Genomic DNA, 19,534 nt, shown 5'->3' on the forward strand with positions numbered 1-19,534 from the left:
GTGGGCGTCCCTGCCTGCAGAATGGCACGGGGTGAGCAGCTTTGCAGCCGCGGACCCGGCACAGACGGGGTGAGCACCCGTGTGCTCCCACCCACAGGCCTCACTGAACAGCCGCGAGCAGCTGAAGGGCTAAACATCATTTGCATATAAATATACAAAGGAGTTTAAACAAAGGTAAATCCACAGAGCCCTTGTTGTTATTGTTTTATTTACAGAACACTCTCGTTGTGCAGAGGGGTTTCGAAATATGCTGACAGAGATAGTGCAGGTATTTGGTACTTAAATTAACCGAAACCACTTGGGGTGTCAAGAAAAACAGGCGATGCACTCACACCACAGCTCCCCATCGCAACCCGGTGTGAGCTTGTGGAAAGCACAGCTCGGTGCCCAGCGGGTCTAGCGATGGGGAGGTGTGTGATGGACGGGAGGGACCATGGCACTCCAGACGTGCCACTGCCATCGAATGGGATGTTCCCTGCTGGAACAGCACCCTCCGCCCTGGACCGCCTGCTGCCAGCGGGCACTCGGGTGGGCGGGATGGCCACGGGGCCACGCACACACTGCCGAGGATGCGGTGCTGCCCAGGCTGCCGCCGGTCCGCACGGGGCGGGAGGTGCTGGGCACGCTCAGAGCACGGTGTGCCCGACAGCTGCTCGCGGCGAGCGCTGGTTCCGATCCGTGCGAGGACCTCGGTGCCGGTTGCCGGTTTCAGCGAGATGCCGGTGCCAGTGACAGTGCCGGTCAGTGCATGGAGCGCGGTGCCAGTGCGGTGCCCGGTCCTAGTCCCAGTCCGCATCCCAGGGTGGTCCCGGTGCGGTGCCGAGAGGCCGCGGCGCGGTCCCAGTTTAGTGCTAATGCCGGTCCCGGTCCCGGTCTCAGTCTCAGTCCCATTCCCGGTCCCCGTCCCCGTTCTCGGCGGGGGCGGTGCCGGTGCGGTACCGGTGCTAATCCTGATCCCGTTCCCGTCCCTGTCCCGTTCCCGTCCCCGTCCCGGTCTCCGGTCCCGGAGGGCGGTGCCGCGGGGGCGGTGCAAGTGCTGGTCCTGATCCCGATCCTGTCCCGGTCCCCGGTGCCGGCGGTGCGGTGCTGATCCCGTTCCGGTCCCGGTCCCCGGTGCCGGCGGGGACGGTACCAGTGCTGATCCCGATCCCGGTCCTGTCCCGGTCCCCGGTGCCGGCGGGCGGTCCGCGGGGGCGGTGCCGGGGCGGAGCCGCGGCGGGCGCGGCGCGGGGGCTGCCGGGAAGGGCCGTGGGCAGCGGCGGGCGATGGCGGCCGCGCGGGAGCCCCCGCGGGGGCGGTGGCGGCGGCTGCGGTGGCGGCGGGTCTGAGCGGGGCGACGGCGGCGATGCGCGGCGTTCCCGGCGACGATGGAGGACCGGTCCCACAAGGTGCTCCTGGCGCTGGTGATGCTCTTCCTCTTCGCCGTGATCGTGCTGCAGTACGTCTGCCCGGGCACCGAGTGCCAGCTCCTGCGGCTCCGCGCCCTCAGCCCCGCCGCCGCCGCCGACCCGTACCGGGCGGAGGACGAGACGCCGGCGCGTTTCGTTCCCCGTTTCAATTTCTCCGCCGACGACTTGCTGCGGCGGGTGGACTTCAACATCAAGGGGGACGACCTGATCGTGTTCCTGCACATCCAGAAGACGGGCGGCACCACCTTCGGGCGGCACCTGGTCCGCAACATCCAGCTGGAGCAGCCCTGCGAGTGCCGCGCCGGGCAGAAGAAGTGCACCTGCCACCGGCCCGGCAAGCGGGAGACCTGGCTCTTCTCCCGCTTCTCCACCGGCTGGAGCTGCGGGCTGCACGCCGACTGGACCGAGCTCACCAACTGCGTGCCCTCCGTGGTGGACAGCAAGAAGGAGGTGCGGCTCCGGCCCTCCAGGTGAGGCCGCGCCCCGGGGGGCTCCCCGTGGACCCCGCGCCCTCCCCGGCCGGCGGCGGGACGGGCGCTGGAGCTGCGGGCGCAGCCGCGGCGGGGATGCTGCGGCGGCGGCGGGAGGAGGAGGGAGGAGGGATCCCGGTGGGTCCCGAGCACCCTGGCACGGAGCGGGGTGCGGAGAGGAGTCGGAGAGCCGCTCCGGGCCGGGGCTACCGCGGTGGGCGCAGCGTGCTCCGAGCTCTGCGGAGCGAACAAAACCTGCCCCGCGCCGCCGCCAGGGAGGTGATGTAAGAAGTGATGTCCCGCCGGCTGTCGCGGTGGTGGCCGCTAGTGGGGACAGCCCCGGGGGTTACGAGCCCAGTGACACATGGACAGGCCTGGTGGACCCCCGGAGCGGCTCTTGCAGGATCGGGGATGCTCCGGCTGCCTGCGAGCTTCCCCCAGAGCATTTCTATCTCTGGCAGATCACCTGGCTGTACTGAGTTCCTGTAGCTCCTGTGTACGCCTGGAATTAGTGTTGCTTTTGGGAGTGTTAGTGAGACACAGTATCTTCTTGCATCTGAAGTTTTTCCTTAAGAGAATGGCGGCCTTGCAAAGTAAAGGTTACAGTTATGGCTGAGTTACCTGCAATTATTTGCGTTGTCCTTCAGCACTAACCTTCATTATTTTGTGTTTGCATTTTGAGTTTTAATGGCGTTGCTCTCTTCATCCTTGCACCTTCCTTTTTGCCGAAGTTGACAACCTCCTCTGACCATAGCCAGGGGATTGCCTAAATGCTGCTCCTGCCTTTCAAAAATCCCAGCTGGCTCCTTTCCCCAGCAGTGAGGACCTGCCCCATCCTTTCCTGGAGCTGTTTGGTCACAGCCTACCTTCAGTTGTAACAGTCTCAGTAGCTTGTCCATGGCTGTGCACACAGTTGTACCCTGTAGCAGAACTGCTCAGGGTTTTAGTGTCTTTTCATGTCCTTTTCCTAGGAAATTAGAAACTAGAGTATCCCTCCTATTGCACTGTGAGACTAATGGCAGGTCCCCTTACAAAGAGACTACTGTTATATATCATGCTCTCTGAAGTCAAGTCTAAGCACAGATTCACTTGAAATACAAAGCAATTTCTTTCTAGAATTCCTTTTATATAGTGTGACACTACACTGCCATCTAGTAGAAAAATGTTTAGCGTCATTATCGTCCTGTACTCAAAGAGCAGCTCTTTATCAGACTTGGCTATTGTGATTCCTGCTGTTTTATCTTTCTTACTGCTTTTAATTTTAATTCTCATTTTTGTGACATCCCATTTGCAAACATCAGGAACTAGTTCCTTTTTCTCTGGGTCTATTAGCTTCCTGGTTTTGGGCTGCTCAGCCTTACAGACTTTGTAGTTTGTTTTACCTGTCCTATAAATATGTTGTTTCTCAGCAGAAATGAAATTGCATAATGTGTGCTCTGTTTTGCTGTACAGCTTCCAGTGATCTGTGTTTCTCGTCCCGCAGAGATGGGCCTGGCCTGCAGAGCTGTAGCTGTGGGGCAGGGATTCCCTTCTTTCCCCAGAGACAGGTCTCTCTGTGCTTGGGCTTAGCTGTGCCCTCTGGAAAAATGGGAGACTGTCCTGAATCTGCCACCTGAGGCAGAAGGAAATGCCAGGCCTGGAGACCTGGAATTTTGTCTAGCTTTTGGCTTTGTATTACTTTTCCCCTGTTGAACACCAAACATGCTTCTCTGAGTTGAAATGGGAGCAGTGCTTGTACCTGCTTAGGAGTTCAGAGTGATGACTTCTCATCCTGCAAACAATATATGTCATCACGGCCAACTTCTGAGAGGCCGCTAGGACGCCTGACTTGGGATTGAAGCCAGGAGACAGAGAGAAAAATGAAACTATGATGATTTTGTGTTAGGTAAAGGTCTACTCCAAGGCTTTGTGATGATATTGTATTTTTAATAACCTAATTACACAGCTTGCTGAATAGCTACAGTTATTCTTCAAAAAAATTGTCTTAACAAGCAATTATTTGGACTGCAACTTCTAAATGTTTAAAAATACAGAAATAGAAGAAGTTCTTAAATGAGCGATAGTCCTTTCAAGTCTTCCTGTCCATTTTAATACCTTGTCTTTAATTTTATTTTGTGCTCTTGATTTAGCAGCATTCAGCTGACAACTAGTTAATTGGTACTGCTTCCTAGTGCCAGTAACAGATGAAAATATAAGCCCTTTCTGGGCAGATAAAAGCTGCTTCCAGAGCAGCAGTAAGTGTGGGATGAGGATATCTGAGCTGGGGAGAATTTCTGGCTCAGAGTGGAGCCAGCCTGGCTGTTCCTGGGCTGAGGTTTTTTGGGAGGAGATATGACCATCCTGGGTCATGGTGGGGAGGGAAGGAATGTCACAGCCCGGGTGTGCAAATCCTGAGGGAAGGGAGAGCAATTTGGAGGAGTACAAGGCCCATTTGGGGAGCATCAACAGGACAGGGATTGAGTTGATCAGGAGCAGAGAATGATTTTCTCAAGCAAAGCTTGACTTGACAAGGATGGGAATTGCTGCATTTATAGTTGAGGTTAAAAAGTGAGACCTACTGTAAGAGTGATTTGAACTGCTTGGCATCTGCATAATGGAATTTCTAGTTACTGTCTTGGGGCTGCATAGCCTCGTTTGGGAATAGCCAAATGAGACTGGCAAACTTTTTAGCTTACATGTCTGTGTCATTACTTTGCACACACATTTGTCTTTTCAAGCATGAAGAATCTACTTGTCAGATTGCTGGTTACCTGGGCTGTTCTCTAAGAGACTTTTGTTTAAACATTGAGTCTTCGTTAGTCTGAAGGAAACCCTGTTCTGGACCTTGTAATGCTCTGCACCAAGGTACAGAGCATGGCTGTGGTGGGATCTGGTGGGATCAGCCTGGAGGGTGTGCCTATGAAGAACCTTGCTGCCTGCAGCAGTCATCTTCCAGTCTCTGCTCTTAATTCCATCAGTAGTCTGCTTCTGTTTGCTTTGGGAATTGCAGGTTTGGAGGACAGATTCTTGCCCTGAAGCAGTAGAAGTACTCAAGATGGCTGTTGTGATATGTTTTGTCCTGGATTTGACACAATGTTGCTTTGGTGTCTACAAGCATATAGATTCCCAAAACTTTCTTTCCTTTGTAGTGGTGGCCTGTGCTCCTTAATAAGTAGTAAGCCGATAAATAGACCTCCCTCTTCTCCTTTGGCTTTTCCTTCCCCTAGAGGAACATGGTTCTCTGGGTGTGGGGGTAGGGATTTTTGTTTTTTCCTTCTTGGTTTCCATTGGGATGCATGTTCTTGTATGCCCCTGTTCTTGCTTGTCTCCTGCTCCACCAGTCCTGCTCACTACTGTGGCATCCAGAAATTTCAGGAAAGTGAAGGTGGAAGGTGCAGGCACAGCTGATGCTTTCAGTGCTCTGGGTTTGCTGCTTGGGAGGTTGGTGAAATGGGCTGATGGTGGTGGCAGAAAGGAGGGAATTGTCTCAGCTTCCTGGCATTAATGGTGAGAAAGGAGAAATGTGCCTTTTTGTAGTCATGAGTGACTGACTTGGGTCACTTGATTGATTGTGGAAGCCTCAAAGCTTTTGGCACACTGAGCAGAGACAGCATCCAAAGTAACTGTGCATTAGAGCATCACAGAACTGAGATTTCTCTCAGCTCTGGCTAATTATTATGGGAAGTATCTACTGAAGTTGTCTGTAGCAGTAAATCCAGTGGCACCATTGCAGGAAACAAAAGGCCTTGAGGTTAGCCAGGAAAATGTAACGAGACATGGGAGTAAAATACAGATACTGACATTCTTAAGTGGTGTCATGGCTTCGTACCCTTGTTGAGTGAGAGATGTGGTTGTGGGTAAAGGTCAGGCTGTGTTTGGTGTTCCTGTTCCTTCTGGCTAGCGTTAAAGGAAAGAGATATTCTCTGTTGAGAGGAGAACAAGCTTGCAGGACTTCCTCTGGAGCCAGAAAGTCTGAGATAAGAAGAAACTTCATGCTGCTAGTACAAGCCTATTGGACCAGGACCAGGGATGGTGCCTGCTGGCTTTTGGGAGGTCTGATGCTGGCACCAGGTTGATGTGATGTGGGGCAGAAGCCACTGGCAATATATGGGTGTTCTTGTCTTGTCCCTGCATGTTAGTTAAGACTTCCAAGCTGAGTCTTATGAAAATCTGTAAAAAAGGTGCATTAAAACATTTCACACAAACTGGAAGTGTTTACTGTGTGTGTTTCTGTTGGCTGAACAGATTAATCCTCAAGCTCTTGGAAACATGGTGGGATTTGTGTCTGCAAATCTCATCTACTCTGAGGTATGCAGTACTGGGTGTGATTTGGATGGGGTTAGCTTTCCCCACAGCAGCCCTTGCAGTGCTGTGTTGGTAGCTAGAAAGGTGTTGATAACACACCAGTGTTCTGGCTACTGCTGAGCAGAGCTCCAAGATTCTCTCCAGCATTTTCCAATGACCAGTAGGTTGGGTGTGGGCAAGATCTTGGGAGGGGACATAGCCAGGACATCTTCTAGCTGACCAAATAGCTATTCCAGGCCATATCACATCTGCTCAACAGTAAAAGCTAGGAGAAAGCAGGATGAGGGGGGCATTCATTGTTAAGATGTTTGTGAAGCCCTGCTTCCCAGGAAGTGGCTGGATATCATCTGCTCATGGGAAATAGAGAATAAATCTTTTTGCTGTGCATGGTGTATGCTTTTCCTTTCTTAAACTGCCTTTATTTTGACCCACAGCCTTTTTTTCCATCTTTCTCCTTGCCCTGTCCTGCTGAGGATGGGAGCGATAGGGCAGGTTGGTGGGCACCTGGTATCCAGCTGAGGTCAACCCACCACGGTGTGCCTGACTCCTTGCCAACCAGAGCCCCAGGAAGAAGGCAGATTTGCTGCAGCAAGTCCTGCCACCAGCTCTGGAGTGAGTGCAGATCCTCGTGGAGCAGGCTGGCCCTATTCCTGGGACTTTCCCAGTAAACTGCTTTGGTGTGGAGAGGGAAAACTGTCACATAACGTTGCCAGGGAGAGAAAAATCACTTGTGGGGTTTGGCTTTTAGCAGCTGTTGAGTGTGCCTCTCGCTATTGCAAGGGTGATACATAGCTGTGTAAGTGGATTGTTTCACCTGTAGTGGTGGAATTTGGGCAATAGTTAAGCCCCATAAATCAGCCCTAAATCGCTTGTAGGCTGGAAAGGTGCTCTAGAGTCCCATGGTGCCCCAAGACTTGGGGTGGATAATGCAGGTTTCAGCAGGAGATGGACAATTTGAAACCTCTGGAGCTGGTGGAGCAGACACCATTTTCAAGGATGGAGTCCCCCAGTGCTGCTGCTTCAGGGCTGAAGCCTGGCTGGGGGAGCTGCTCAGGGAGAGAGGAGACCAGCCTGGCTGAGCTGGAGGCTGTGAGCGAGCAGATGGACTGACCTGCTGTAATTTGGGTCCTGGCCAGAGCACCAAGAGGGTGCCTCCCTGCCCTTGAAATATGCATCACTGGAACTCCTGGGGAAAAACTCTGCAGCAATTATGAAGCCAAAAAAAACCCCAAAACCAGAGCATTTGCAGAGATGCCGCCAGGCCTGAGTGACTCTGAGCCGCTTCATTTATCAACGAGGTTTCCTAATGACCCTGCTTGTTTTGGTGTGGTGGCTGTTGCGGCTTCAGGATGAGATGTGAGTGAATATCACCTCACCACTCATGAACATGCACCTGCAGCAGCAGAAATTCCCTGCCTGGCAGCTGGTGGGACCAAAGCTGGCTCTGGTTTGGGGGCTCTGGGAGCAGTGGGCCAGCCTGCATGGGGAAAAAGAGGCTTTGAGGGGAAGGGCAGGGGATTATTTTCATAAGTACAAGTGTTTCCTTCACCTAATCCCATTACAGGGCCTGACCTTGAAAGGCTTGGTTATGAACTAAAGTTCCTGGGGTTTTTAAGTTTGGACTATAGGACTTGTGAAGCTGTCTAAATTGGTATTGCTGGTTTTGCAGATAAAGTAGTGGACTTCTTAAAGGGATTAAAAAATCATTTTCCATATTAGGTCTCTTCAACTCTCCTCTACATCTTTAATAAAGTGCAAATTGACTTTTAGTTATTTAGGAGTATATGTTTCCTACTGCCTTTTATTCTAAATTTTTTTTTGTGGGTAGAGAGAAGGCATTAATTATTGCAAAAATAAATCCCAGTGATTGCAGTAGAGCAAGATATGAGGCACAGGCATTATTCCTTGAATTGTTTATTCCATGTGTTGACTGAGTTGGTCCTTCCTAAAGAAGAGAGTAGGCATTTGAACACTGTGGCATGGTGCTCTTGTACTAAGACATGATTACTTTCTCTTGAAAATGTGCTTTTCTGCTAATTTTTCTTTTGGAATTTGTAAATATTTAAACTATAAATACATGCTTCAACTGTATTAAAATAGACACAGGTTGTGCCTTTTGATCCCTCTTGATAACTTTATAATCTTTAATAAAGGTTTTCAAAGATGCTTGGAAGTCAGGCATTACCAATAAGTTATTTTTATTAAAAGACAGATTTTTAACTTTAGCAAGTTGAGTATCAGTTCTAAGGCATATTAACTGAGATTAATTTGTGCCTCATTTATTTAATCTGAATTGTCAGGAATCGTGTTCTTTACTGATGTAAATGTCGGCAAAAAGGACTTATTAGTAGATTTGATTGCTTTTTAAATTTAACTAGCAGAGATGCACTGACATGCCTGAGAGAATTGGTCTGTTTCTGTGAACAGTTCGATGCCTAATGAATCACTTCAATGTACTTTTCTGAAGGAAAGCAGAGCAATTTAAATGTGCAATGCATTGATTTACCTCAAATGGATTAGGCCTCTGTGTGCAATCCTTTGCATTAATTTACTTTCTCCACAACCGTAATAAGAAAGGCAGTGTTTCTGCACAGGATCAGCCCAAATTAGCTCACGTAACTTGCTAGAAAGCAGAAATAATTAATATGTGGCTGAAAATGGGATGTGGGAATGGATCTCTCTAAGAAGACAGAGGTTTTGGGGAAGTGTGGCAGGGTTCAGGATGTCTCTGGGAGCTGTGCCAGGGACTGTGCTGGGCTGGATGGAACCCACTGTGCCTGGGACCCGGCAGGGGCTGTCTGCCCCTGTGGGCACTGGTTGAGAGAAAGGTGGAGAGAATTGTGTTGAAGGTACTAGTCTTTTCTTCACTTCATTATGAAAAAATATTTTTATATATATATATATATAATCTGTTGCAACCTGAAAAGATTTTTGTGGTAAGGCCTGGTTTGGGTTCTTTTTGATATGTGCAGAAGAAACAGTACAAAAATCTGTAACTGCAGCAGATTCAGCTGTAGTAACTTCTCAGTCTCCTCTTCCCCTTCCGTAAAGCTCAATCTGCTGAGCAGCCAGAGGCCAGGACACAAACTCTGGGTAATTCCTTATTTAACCACTTTGCTGCAGAAATGGCGCCTGGGCTTTGTTTCACTCTGCAGGGATTACCGTGGCCAAGCAGCCCTCGCTACTCAGCCTTTTCTGGAATTACCCATGTAGGCTCCTTATATACTTTGAGGATTAATTTCCCTTTCCCTTCTCAATCAGTTAATTCCCATTGCTAGACAGCTGCCTGCCCAGATGTAAATCTGCACTGAAGCAAAGCAATGGAGCATCCCCAGCCACTGCCTCCCTCCCCTGGGAGCCTGGTTCCTTGCTCCCAGTTTGGGGAGGGAATGCTCGCCCGAGCAGTGCCTGTCTGAGCTTGCAGCATCTTGGATGGAAGCAAAGCCAACCAGGGCAGGAGATGTGTGACAGTGTTTTTGTATGGGAGGAAGTGCCATTCCTGCTTTCCTCCTCCTCCTCTTCTTCCTTGGCAGCTGGCATTAGAGAGCAAGCGTGGATTATTGTTTGTGATTTACTTGCTGATGCTGGCAATCGTACATTGTGTTCTGGGACTAATAGGGTAGCACCGAATTATTCAGGCGTTATTGAAACAAATCACATTTGTGATGAGTAATAAGTAGGAGACTTTGGTATTTATGAATAATTAACACAGTAAAGTTTTTCTTAGACGTGAAGAAATGATTTAATTTCTACTGTGAACACTCTAAAATTAATGAAAGATAATTGCATTTGCTAATATGAGACTAAGAAGCCAAAGCAATCTATTCTTTTGTGTTTAAATTCATAGGGTTGATGTAAACAGCAAATGTATAATTCTTTTAATATGTTTTCATTGGGTGGGACCTGTGTTAAACATCAGTGGGGTGGGTTTTGTTGAGATAAAAAGTCTAATGGTAAACACTTAACTCGCTGTTGCTTTTCCCCGTCCACTCCGGATGGATAGTGTATACATGTGTGTAACAAGATAATGTTTTTGAATGAGTGGCAATTAGGACCAGCCTTTTTAGTTCTTCTCTGGCTCTAGCCTTCTTTCTCTGCTGTTCATGCTTTTAAAGACAGAATCCATTTAGGCTATTATATACAGCTTTGAGTGAAATCTCCATTTATTTAGTCTTGAAAAAAATCATTAGTCTTTAGAGGCCTATAAGTCATAAGATCCATTAGGGGTGAGACTCAAATCGTGTTACTTCTTGGTTCTTGGCTGCTCATCCAACTCTGAGGGAGCCAAACTTTTGATGTGATATAACTAAATATATGCAGCTATGAGGGAGATAATCTTGCAGCATAAATGATTTTGCACATCTCTATAAAGGCATGAAGAAGAGTATGCCTTTCATGAGATACTTGTAGCAAGTGCTCCTAATTTCCCATAATCAAAAGGACTATGAAGTTTTGATGCTCTTAGAGGTCCAAGTAGCTGTAAGATCAATTCTGCCTTAACTCCATTTTGTGTTGGCTAAGTTAAAACATTGCAAGGCTCCCAGCAGTGGAAATCTGCTCATTCAGACTGCTCTTTGAAATGTGGGATCCTTCAGCAAATGCCGAAATCGAGTGCCTAAAGCACGCTCTGCCACTGCTTATTTTCTCCAGCCTTCCTTGGGTTCAGAGTAAAGCAACAGTTTTAACCCCCCTGTTAAGCAAAACAATGTTTCCTTGCCCTGAGCCCAAGAAGCTGCTTTTGAGAGTTGCTTTTTCAAGGGTAACTGAGGGGAGAGCATTTCCTTTTGCCTGTGGGAAAGTTATTCCCTGGAGCAATCCCAAGCCATTCTGAGGTTTCAAGTTTGGTTTGGTTTTTGGTTGGGTTTTTTTTGTTTGTTTGTTTGTTTGGGGTTTTTTTGTTTTTGTTGTGAGTTCAGAAAAAGTTATTGAGAATGTGCTTGTAGCAAAACCTGCCAGGTACTAACTTTCTCCTCTTTTTTGCCAGCAGTTAACTCATCTTGATAGTGAAGATGCTGCGGGGGTCGTTCTCCTCCCTGTGTAGGATTTAACTGGGGCTGGAGGTGGGAGGAGGCATCTGTCAGTGCAGTGCTCCCAGAACAGCAGCAGGTTTTGTTCCTCCTGGAACTGATTCCACCAACTGTAGAAAGGAAGGAAGATGGCTGTGTGGCTTCTGCCTTTCACAGAGCTGTTTGTGTTTCTGTGGGGGTGTTGGATCTAATCAGTATAGTGGTAGCACAGGGAAGGGAGAAGACAAAACCGCTCAAGGAAATGTCAGACACAACAGGACATGCCTGCCTGATGGTAGCTGAGTGACTTGCAAAAACATAAATGGCATAAATTAGTCTTTAACTCCTTTAATTTTTGTGTGCTGCATGTCAGTCTAATTAAGAGGAAAAACCTGCATTGGCATGGTCTTCCTCTCACATTTTTTTCTCTTTTCCTAACTGTTCATCTTTAGCTGAAACTTGAATAGGTTGGGGTTTTTTATTTTTGGTGATTTCTAGTAACTTTAGATCTTTAGATCAAAATGTGGAGTAGAGTTTTTGCTTTCAAATAAAGCTGATATAAAGGTCAGTTTTTTGTCTTTCAGGTGATAGGCTGCTGCTGGGGTCTGTATGCTTGACTCTGATCTGTGTGAGAGAAAAGTGGTAGGTAAACATGCAAGTGGGATTTGAGAAGCCAGGACTTTTCACCTGAGATGAGTTCCATCTTCATCACCATGCCTGTCATCTTATCTCAGCCACTGCCTTGTCTGTATAATTCAGCTCTTTGCATGAGGATGTCTTTCCATGCGTGTGTAGCATAAAGGATGTTGGATTTCCTGGCCTGACTGCATGTAGTAGCTTGGCTGCCTGTGTGAGACTAAGTCCTAGGCAGAGGCACTGGAAATATTTCTAAGTGTTTACTTTGAATTTCAGGAGGCTGCAGGGTTTAAACATAAACGCCATGTGCTGTACTGACAGGTGACTCCAGCCTGCCATGTACGCTGCCATGTGCTGATGTCCAGTGGGGGCTGTGGTGTTTGTTCCCTTCCTGGGAAGGGAAGAGGAAAGCTTTCAAACCACGTAGCTGCTGGCGTGTGGTCACACTGCTCAGTGCTTCCAGACCAGCTGCAGCTGCTCAGTGTGGAGGGCTCTAGAGCATCAGAAGACACAGTAGTAACTAAGACCTAAGAGAACCTTCAGATCCTTATATCTCCTGATATGAGGCTTCTGTTGGAGGTTGGTTCCTTATATCTCTTGAACACTAGTCCTGCGTCTGAAACAGGCCAGATAGACCCCAGGTGAGCCCATGTTCTTGAGCATAACTAATGCATTTTGCAAAGTACAGTTATAAATGCCTTTTTTCATCCCAGTTTCAGGGAAGAGGCAGAAAACAAATCAAAAGAGTAGTTGCACCTGCAGCTGCTTCTCCTGAGATGAGCCAGCCCTCCACTGGCTCACTTTCCATGCTGCTAGTGGCATTTTGGATGCCAGCAGTGTTCTGGGTTGGAATATGAGCGCACTCTGAATTTTATGGATAGAGACAACTTCCTTACCGAGTTAGATTTATGGGATAGTGCTGATAATACCTGCTGGAGTTTGCAGATTGCAGCTTGCTAGCAGTGATGCAGAACAGCTGAACAAGAGGGCAATGGCTAGGGATGGGTTTTGACCAGGGAACAGTTCTGCAAGCTGGTTTATCACCCAGTGTTTTGTGGCATATTTAACGTGCTACCACATTCAAGAAGAAATTGCAATTTTGCTAGAAATAATTAGCAGAAAATATTGCATGGGAAAGGTGCAGGCACTGCCCTGTGTTTGGAATTACTGAGTTCCTTTTTTGCTTGCAAGGGCGCAAAAGTGTGTTAATAACTATCCTTGTCTGCAAACATGGCTCAATGTGTTGGACCTAGGGTTTGGTACAATACAGCTTTTGGAAAATTATGCCCTAAGTATTTTTATATTTATTTATTGAGACATTTAACTGAAGGCACATAACAGAGCAGTGCTGGTATTTCTGGAGTAGGGATCAGAAGGAGGTTGTGCATCACTAGGTTTAAGAGACGCACAAATTCTGTCTTGTCAAGCCTGAGCTCTGTTGTGTGAACAAAAGTACTTAAATATATTGCTTAAGCATAGACTTAGTGTTTAAATGTATTGCTCTGTGCTTTGCAGAACAGGGATCAGTAATGGTGTGAGCACCTTTTGTTACCCTGGGGTAGTCAAGGTTTGTGGAATTCCGTATGTCCTTGCTCTTGTTTGGGATGCCAGCTTTGACAAGCTGTAATTCTTTTCTTACAACTTGGAACTGGTAAGTGCTGCAGCTGTGTGTGCACCAAGACGAATGGAGGGTGCAGGGTCTAGACACTTGCTGAGGAAAGTGGAAGTTGAGATTCCCTGTTACAGCACCCAAAAACCTAGGGAGCAGCTTGGATGAGTTGATGTGTCCCTGTGTTTCAGATTCTGTGTAACCACTATGCCTCTGTAGGAGAAGGCTGTAGGAAGAGATGCCTTTCCTGGTCAGGTTTGATTTGAGGGCCTAGAGAAGTTTTAGACCTCTTTTCCACCAGCATCTGGAAGAGCACACCGCAAAAGCCAACTCTGTTTGACCTGAATCTGGACCTCCCGTCAGCCAATCCCTTTTATAAAATTGGTCAGTGTATCAGGCAGCACAGAGAAAAAAACACAGAAAGGACTTAAGAATAGCTGAGCTCATGGTGAGATAAAAATTTCTCAGAGCCTGGATTAGGGAAGGATCCGGTTATTTGTAAAATATATAAGCAGATTCTCTGGCTCGGCCGCGGTGGCTCAGCAGTTGTGCTGAAGGATTTGATTGTGTGCTCAGCCCATCCTGCTGCTCTCCCAGGTAAAACTCAGTCTGGAAATTGAGGTTTAAGGCTGAGGACAACTAGTGTATTAAATGTTACAAATTAACAGTACTTTGGAACTGCAACCATAGGCTTTTTAAAGGAATCTAAGGCTCTCTTGTTTCTTGTCTAAAGGGTTGGGTTTACTTTTCCCATCATGTTATGTTATTTTTCTGGAATTAGCAGGACATTTTTGCTTCTGCTTTTCTTCATGTATCACCTGAAGTCATGAAGGTGAATTGCTTCCTGCAGTAAACCAGTGTATTCATGAAAGAGTTATAGGTATGGAATGCAGTATTGCAGTTTATTTTTTCCGTTACAGTAAAAATATTCAATGTCTTATACAGTGATCTATGAAGATAAGTGATATTCTGTTTATGCTTGTAATTAAAAGTTCTTTTTAAGGTTATTTGTGTGTCTCAATACATGTTGGAGTCCCAGTGCTTGTACTTGGTGCTTATAATGGAGGTTGAGTTGGTTAAACCTGAGATCTGGCATCTTATGATGGTGGATACTCGAGCTGAAATCTGATCACTGGGAGAAGCTAACATAGTCTGTGAAGGAAGTTGCTCTTTTTTGGCAGCAGCCATTACCAAACTACTTTCCTGTGACTTTTGCAACTGCATATTCCACTTCCCCAGAACCTGTTTCCTTATTGAGGACAATTTTGGGATGGGAACCTCACCTCCTGCCTCCAAACACAGGGCAGGTAGAAGTCATTGGACAAATGAGCATTTTCAGGTGGCTTGCCTGCCTAGGGCTGTATCTTTTACAGTGCAGTTATCATTTCAGTTATGGCAGAGGACTGACTTATTTTTTTATGGAAAGGGGAAGCAGGCATCTGGGATGCAACATAAAGGCTGGAATTGCAGTTCTGGGTTGCCAGAAGTCATTGCCTTTTTGCACTTGGGGAAACTTGTGTTGGGCTCTCTTGCAGGACTTGGGAGATGTACTTTCTTTTAGATTTCAGTTATTGTAGGATTTATAGACACTGAAGAGTGTGTTGTGTCCCAAGGACGTGAGCTGTGCAAGATTAACTGATCTTAAAATCTGCAGTGTGCTCGCTAGTGGGAGTCAATCTTGGATGTTTGGGGAAGTGGGGAGCAGAACACAGACTTTTTAGATCCTGTGGACAACATCCTTTTATTTTACAAGTTGTTTTTCATCTTTTCTTGACTAGCTGAGATGAAACATCCCTTTCTGTTAAGGACAAAAATAAAAGTCTTCACTTTAATGCAGGTACCAGGGCTGGGATATGCTGCAGTCACTTATTGCATCACTTGGCTTTGATCCTTCGTTGTGGTGTAGGAGGGCACAGTACAACTCAGCAAGGTGTAGCAGTGAAGTGTTTTTAACTCCCTGGTCTAGACTGACGCCTGTGCCGCTGGCCCAGAGTAAGCTGAGATCACTCCAGGCTGCATGTGCTGTCAAGCTCTTTGGGGTCACCTACAACAGTCACATCCCCTGGTGCACACACAGCCCAGCAGCTCTTCCCTTACTGCCTGCTCCCCCTCTGTGGGTGTCTCTCAGGCAGGGAGACTGGAGGACAATTTGCTGGGAGCAATGTGAAAAAGCTGTCTGTTCCCTCACTGCTTGAAGATTGGGATTCTCTTACTGGCTTTTATTTTTACATGGTTTTTGTGTTAAACAAGAGCAGCCTTTTTGCAAGCTCTACTGCTCCTTGGGCTGGGAGCAGGGTGAGTATCTGCCTAGCAGAGATTTTAGGATAAAATTTATTGTTGCTGTACTTGAACACTAACCTGAGGGATTTTTTCCCTTCTCTCTTTAAATAAGCTCCCCCCCACACTAACGGAAAATTTCAACTTGTCCTCCACTTAACCGCAGTTCAGGCTTTTCCAGGAAAATGCAATGAATCAGTAATTCTTCCCTCTTTTGCTTCTTGTAATCTTAGCTAATTTTATTATTTTTATTGTGGGTTTTAATTGCATAAAGGCCTTCTGGCATCATTTTCTAGACAAGAGAGGACAGCCAGGATCTCTTAACATGGTGTTTCTCCCTCAGGAGCTGTTTAATCCCCAGACCTTCAGAGTTTGGAAATCATGGGTTTAGGAAGAGGATGAAGCTGAACAAGGACAGACACTACTTACAATGTGGTATTTTACTATGGACTGAGGGGTTTTGATTCAAGTGATTTGTGGGGTTCAGCATCCAGGAGCATAGGGTGGCTTTGAGCTTACCCTTTGGCAGCAGGGAGGGGCAGCTTCCCTCCAGAGCTTCCAGGCAGCCTCTTGGTGCTCCTCAGGTCTTTTGCTACCACTAACTCCTCCTTGCAGGTCCCAACACTGTCCTAGAGGTTTGTTCTTGATTGTTTCACCTTTCACATAGACACGACACTGTCTAAATTGATGTCTTGAAACATGGGTTTAAAAAACAAATACCAAATAACTGGACTCTAATGGATGTTGTTGCACTAGACATTATGTTTTAGAAGTCACTGTGGTTAAGTGGAGTATCTCTGGAATCTTGTTTTTATCAAGACATTTATGTTCCCCTCTAATTTTTGTGGAGAGTAGTTTAGATGTTTTCCAGATTAGAGCATAATGGAACTGCTAGCTATAAATGTTCGGAGGAATCCATTACACATGCTGATTTAGTGGTTAGTCACAATTACTTTGGAGCTACAGTGTCAAATTTAACACCAACCTTCAAAACCACATGTTGTGAAATCCGGTCATTGTTCCTATGAGATGTTTCTCCAACCTCCCAGAGAAGAAAAAGACATTTTGTACAGCAAGATATAAAAGCAATTTGGAGGGACAGGCTGATGCTGGAGGAATGACTCGGTATAAGAGGCAAACCAGCAGGCAGATTTTCCCTGTAGAGTTTCAGCCTTTTTCTTTCCGCTTAATTAAAGTCCAGAAGATTGGTGGTGGCAGTGAGTTGATGTGCTTATTTCCCTTCCTGCTGGAGGTGCAGGTGGAGGCAGCGATTGATGGAGGTGGAGCAGGACATTCCTGCTGCAAGCCTGTGTCTCCTTCCTGTAGCAGGGTGGAGAATGCAGGACTCCAGCTTCTGCTGTGGGGCAGCTGCCTGCCCCCAGTCACAAAGGAGCTGGTCCCCTTGAGATCAAGACTAGTGTTTTTGTTAATGGTGGTGGAGATGTTCCTGAAGGTTCTTTGGAGAAGGGACCATAGGCTGTAGAGCTGTAGTTAATAATTAGAGCAACTTTTGCATAACACAAGTATCAACAGACAATTTTCACTTACCGTAACTATATATAGGCATGGGGTTTAGGATTAAATATCATCTGCTTTAACCACAGCCCATAAGCGGAAGCTGTTGCCTCTGTTTTGCTTTCAAAAAACCGCTTTTTCCCTGAGATAACTCCCTGCTTGTTGCAGTTGGCTGCCTGTTTCTGCATCTGACCCAATGAGAGAGTTGTGTGCAGTGCCTTGAGCTGCACATTCTCCAACCTGAGATGGGAATTATTGCTCTGAATTGAGCTACCTGCATCTTGCTGGGTGTTGTTTGCTGGGCAGAGGTTTATGACCTGCAGGGTTGTGTGTTTCCTTGCTCTCCGCTTGTGAGTTGAAAGCGAGTTCATCTGAAGGTTGTTGTAGCACTCTGTCATGGGTTTTAAGCCCAGGGTGGAGGTTGTTGAAATGAAATGCTGTCAAAATGAAATTAACCTGAGATTTAGAGGATGAAGTAAATCCCGTTGAATTTGTGTATCTTAAGAGTCTTAGAACAAAATTTGGCTGAAGGGAGGAGCTCATGCAATTGGGCATCCCGAAGCTCTTCACCTTTGTATTCCAGGCATATTTGTTTCTGCATTGGCTGGTGCTAGAGATGCCCACAGGATACCTGAAAGTCCTTTACTGTCAATATTTTAATAGCAATGATTTAATAGCACATTTAAAAAGAACATTACTTGGGATTGTTAAGGCTTGGCCTTGGTTTGGAGTTTCTTCTTGATACCTGGAGAAGATATTGAAATTCTAGGTTTGTAAAAGCTTGAAAGGGTCAGTGCTCTGATCAATAGCTGAGTTTACTGGTAAAGCTTTCTAAAAGGTGTAGGAATTTTTAGCTCATTCAAGTCAGACCCTGCTTCTTAACAGCTGACCAGACATTTGAACATTTTAAGACCTGTGTAACAGATCATGTAACCCTTTCATTCCCTTAAGTCTATAATGTGACTTTTAATTCATGAGCACAAGGTGAGGTTTTAGAAGTATTAACATTAGAGGACTTCAGTTTTGTGTTGAAATTAGAGTTTTCTGGAAGTTAGCAGCAAGGTTTCAGAGAGTCTGGACTGCCTGGGGAAGGAAATTGTACTGGCTGTCATGCCTTCAGGAGCTCATCCTTCAGCAGCTCCTGGAGGTATCCACAGGGCATTGAAAATGTCAAAGTGGATGCTGTGCCCTGGGGTGCTGCCAGGTCTGATCTTGGCTTGATCTCCAGTGTTGCCTGGTCTGGCTGCTGCAGAGCTGAAATCTGCAGGCTCCCCATTGCGTGTGCCATGGACTTGGCAGGGGTGATGCTCTCATGGCCCAACTCATCCCTGTTAGAGACAATGGTGCTCATCCCGTTGATTGCATGAAGAGCCCCGCTCACTGGAAAGGTGGCCTGCCAGGAAAGGAGATAATTGATGCCCAGCATCAGCTCTGTCTTAAATTGGTTGAAGAACAGGATCCGGTTAGCTTTAATGATAAGTGCTGGGGTTCTGCAGTGTCAGCTCTTTTCCACAGGGTTAATGCTTGGACCACAAAACTCATTGGCATTATATGATGGGATGAGAGGTTAAAAGCCAGTGTAATACCCACAAAGTGCTCCAGCCTTACAAAGAAATGTCACTGCATCCTCCTTAGACACTCGTAATTAGTAATTCCTGATTTGCCCCGGCTCTTCTGAGCAGTCTGCTGGCAGGACAAGCCTGTGAGAAGCACTTGGCTGCCGGGTTAGGGCTATTAAACCAGAGTGCCATTTCTGACATTCTTCATTTTTAGAGCTGGATTTCCACGTCTTGCTTTAACTGTTATCATTAGCAATTTGCTGGGCTTCATTTTGGTGATGGGAGAGCATTTTGCGATCTCTGAAGCATTCGGAAATGCAGCAATGTACAGCAGTGACAGTACATAAACCAGAACGATATTATTGCTTTCTAAGTGTATTTTTAAAACTTTTTTTTTCTTTTAAACTAATTCTTCCTGGCAATTCAACTGAGCATGTGTATCATTGCTAACATTTTCTTAAAATCAAATCCGGTACCTACAGTTTTCTACTGTTGCTTTTAAAGGACTAATTTCTTTTTGTTTCTTCCCCAGTAGACTCTGTTCATCCTGCTCTCGTGACTTTTTTCCTGTTTAATTGCTTTAGTATTGCATTGAGCTCTGCTTTCACTTTTTAATTGGCAATCATAACATGTCCGTGGTGGAAGAGAGGGAATTTCACTGTGGGATTGAAGGCAGAGATTTGGACTGCTGTGTTTTCATTTAATGAGGATTGTACTTAGTACTTCTCTTCCAACTGTACCTATTACACCAACAAGTTGTGTATGCTTA

The 19,534-nt window shown here is 46.7% G+C and overlaps 1 protein-coding gene across 1 annotated transcript in view; it reads left to right on the forward strand.

Moving 5' to 3' along the window:
- The first annotated feature begins 1,203 nt into the window (after positions 1–1,203).
- HS6ST2 (heparan sulfate 6-O-sulfotransferase 2) overlaps positions 1,204–19,534 on the forward strand; it is a 129,912-nt gene continuing 111,581 nt past the window's right edge. Inside the window, exon 1 of the mRNA XM_071569445.1 lies at positions 1,204–1,879. Within this exon, the coding sequence (XP_071425546.1) occupies positions 1,368–1,879 (512 nt within the window). The 5' untranslated portion in view covers positions 1,204–1,367. The remainder of the gene's footprint in view (positions 1,880–19,534) is intronic.

The sequence above is a fragment of the Pithys albifrons genome, chromosome 14 (assembly GCF_047495875.1).
Source record: "Pithys albifrons albifrons isolate INPA30051 chromosome 14, PitAlb_v1, whole genome shotgun sequence".
Classification (NCBI taxonomy): domain Eukaryota; kingdom Metazoa; phylum Chordata; class Aves; order Passeriformes; family Thamnophilidae; genus Pithys; species Pithys albifrons.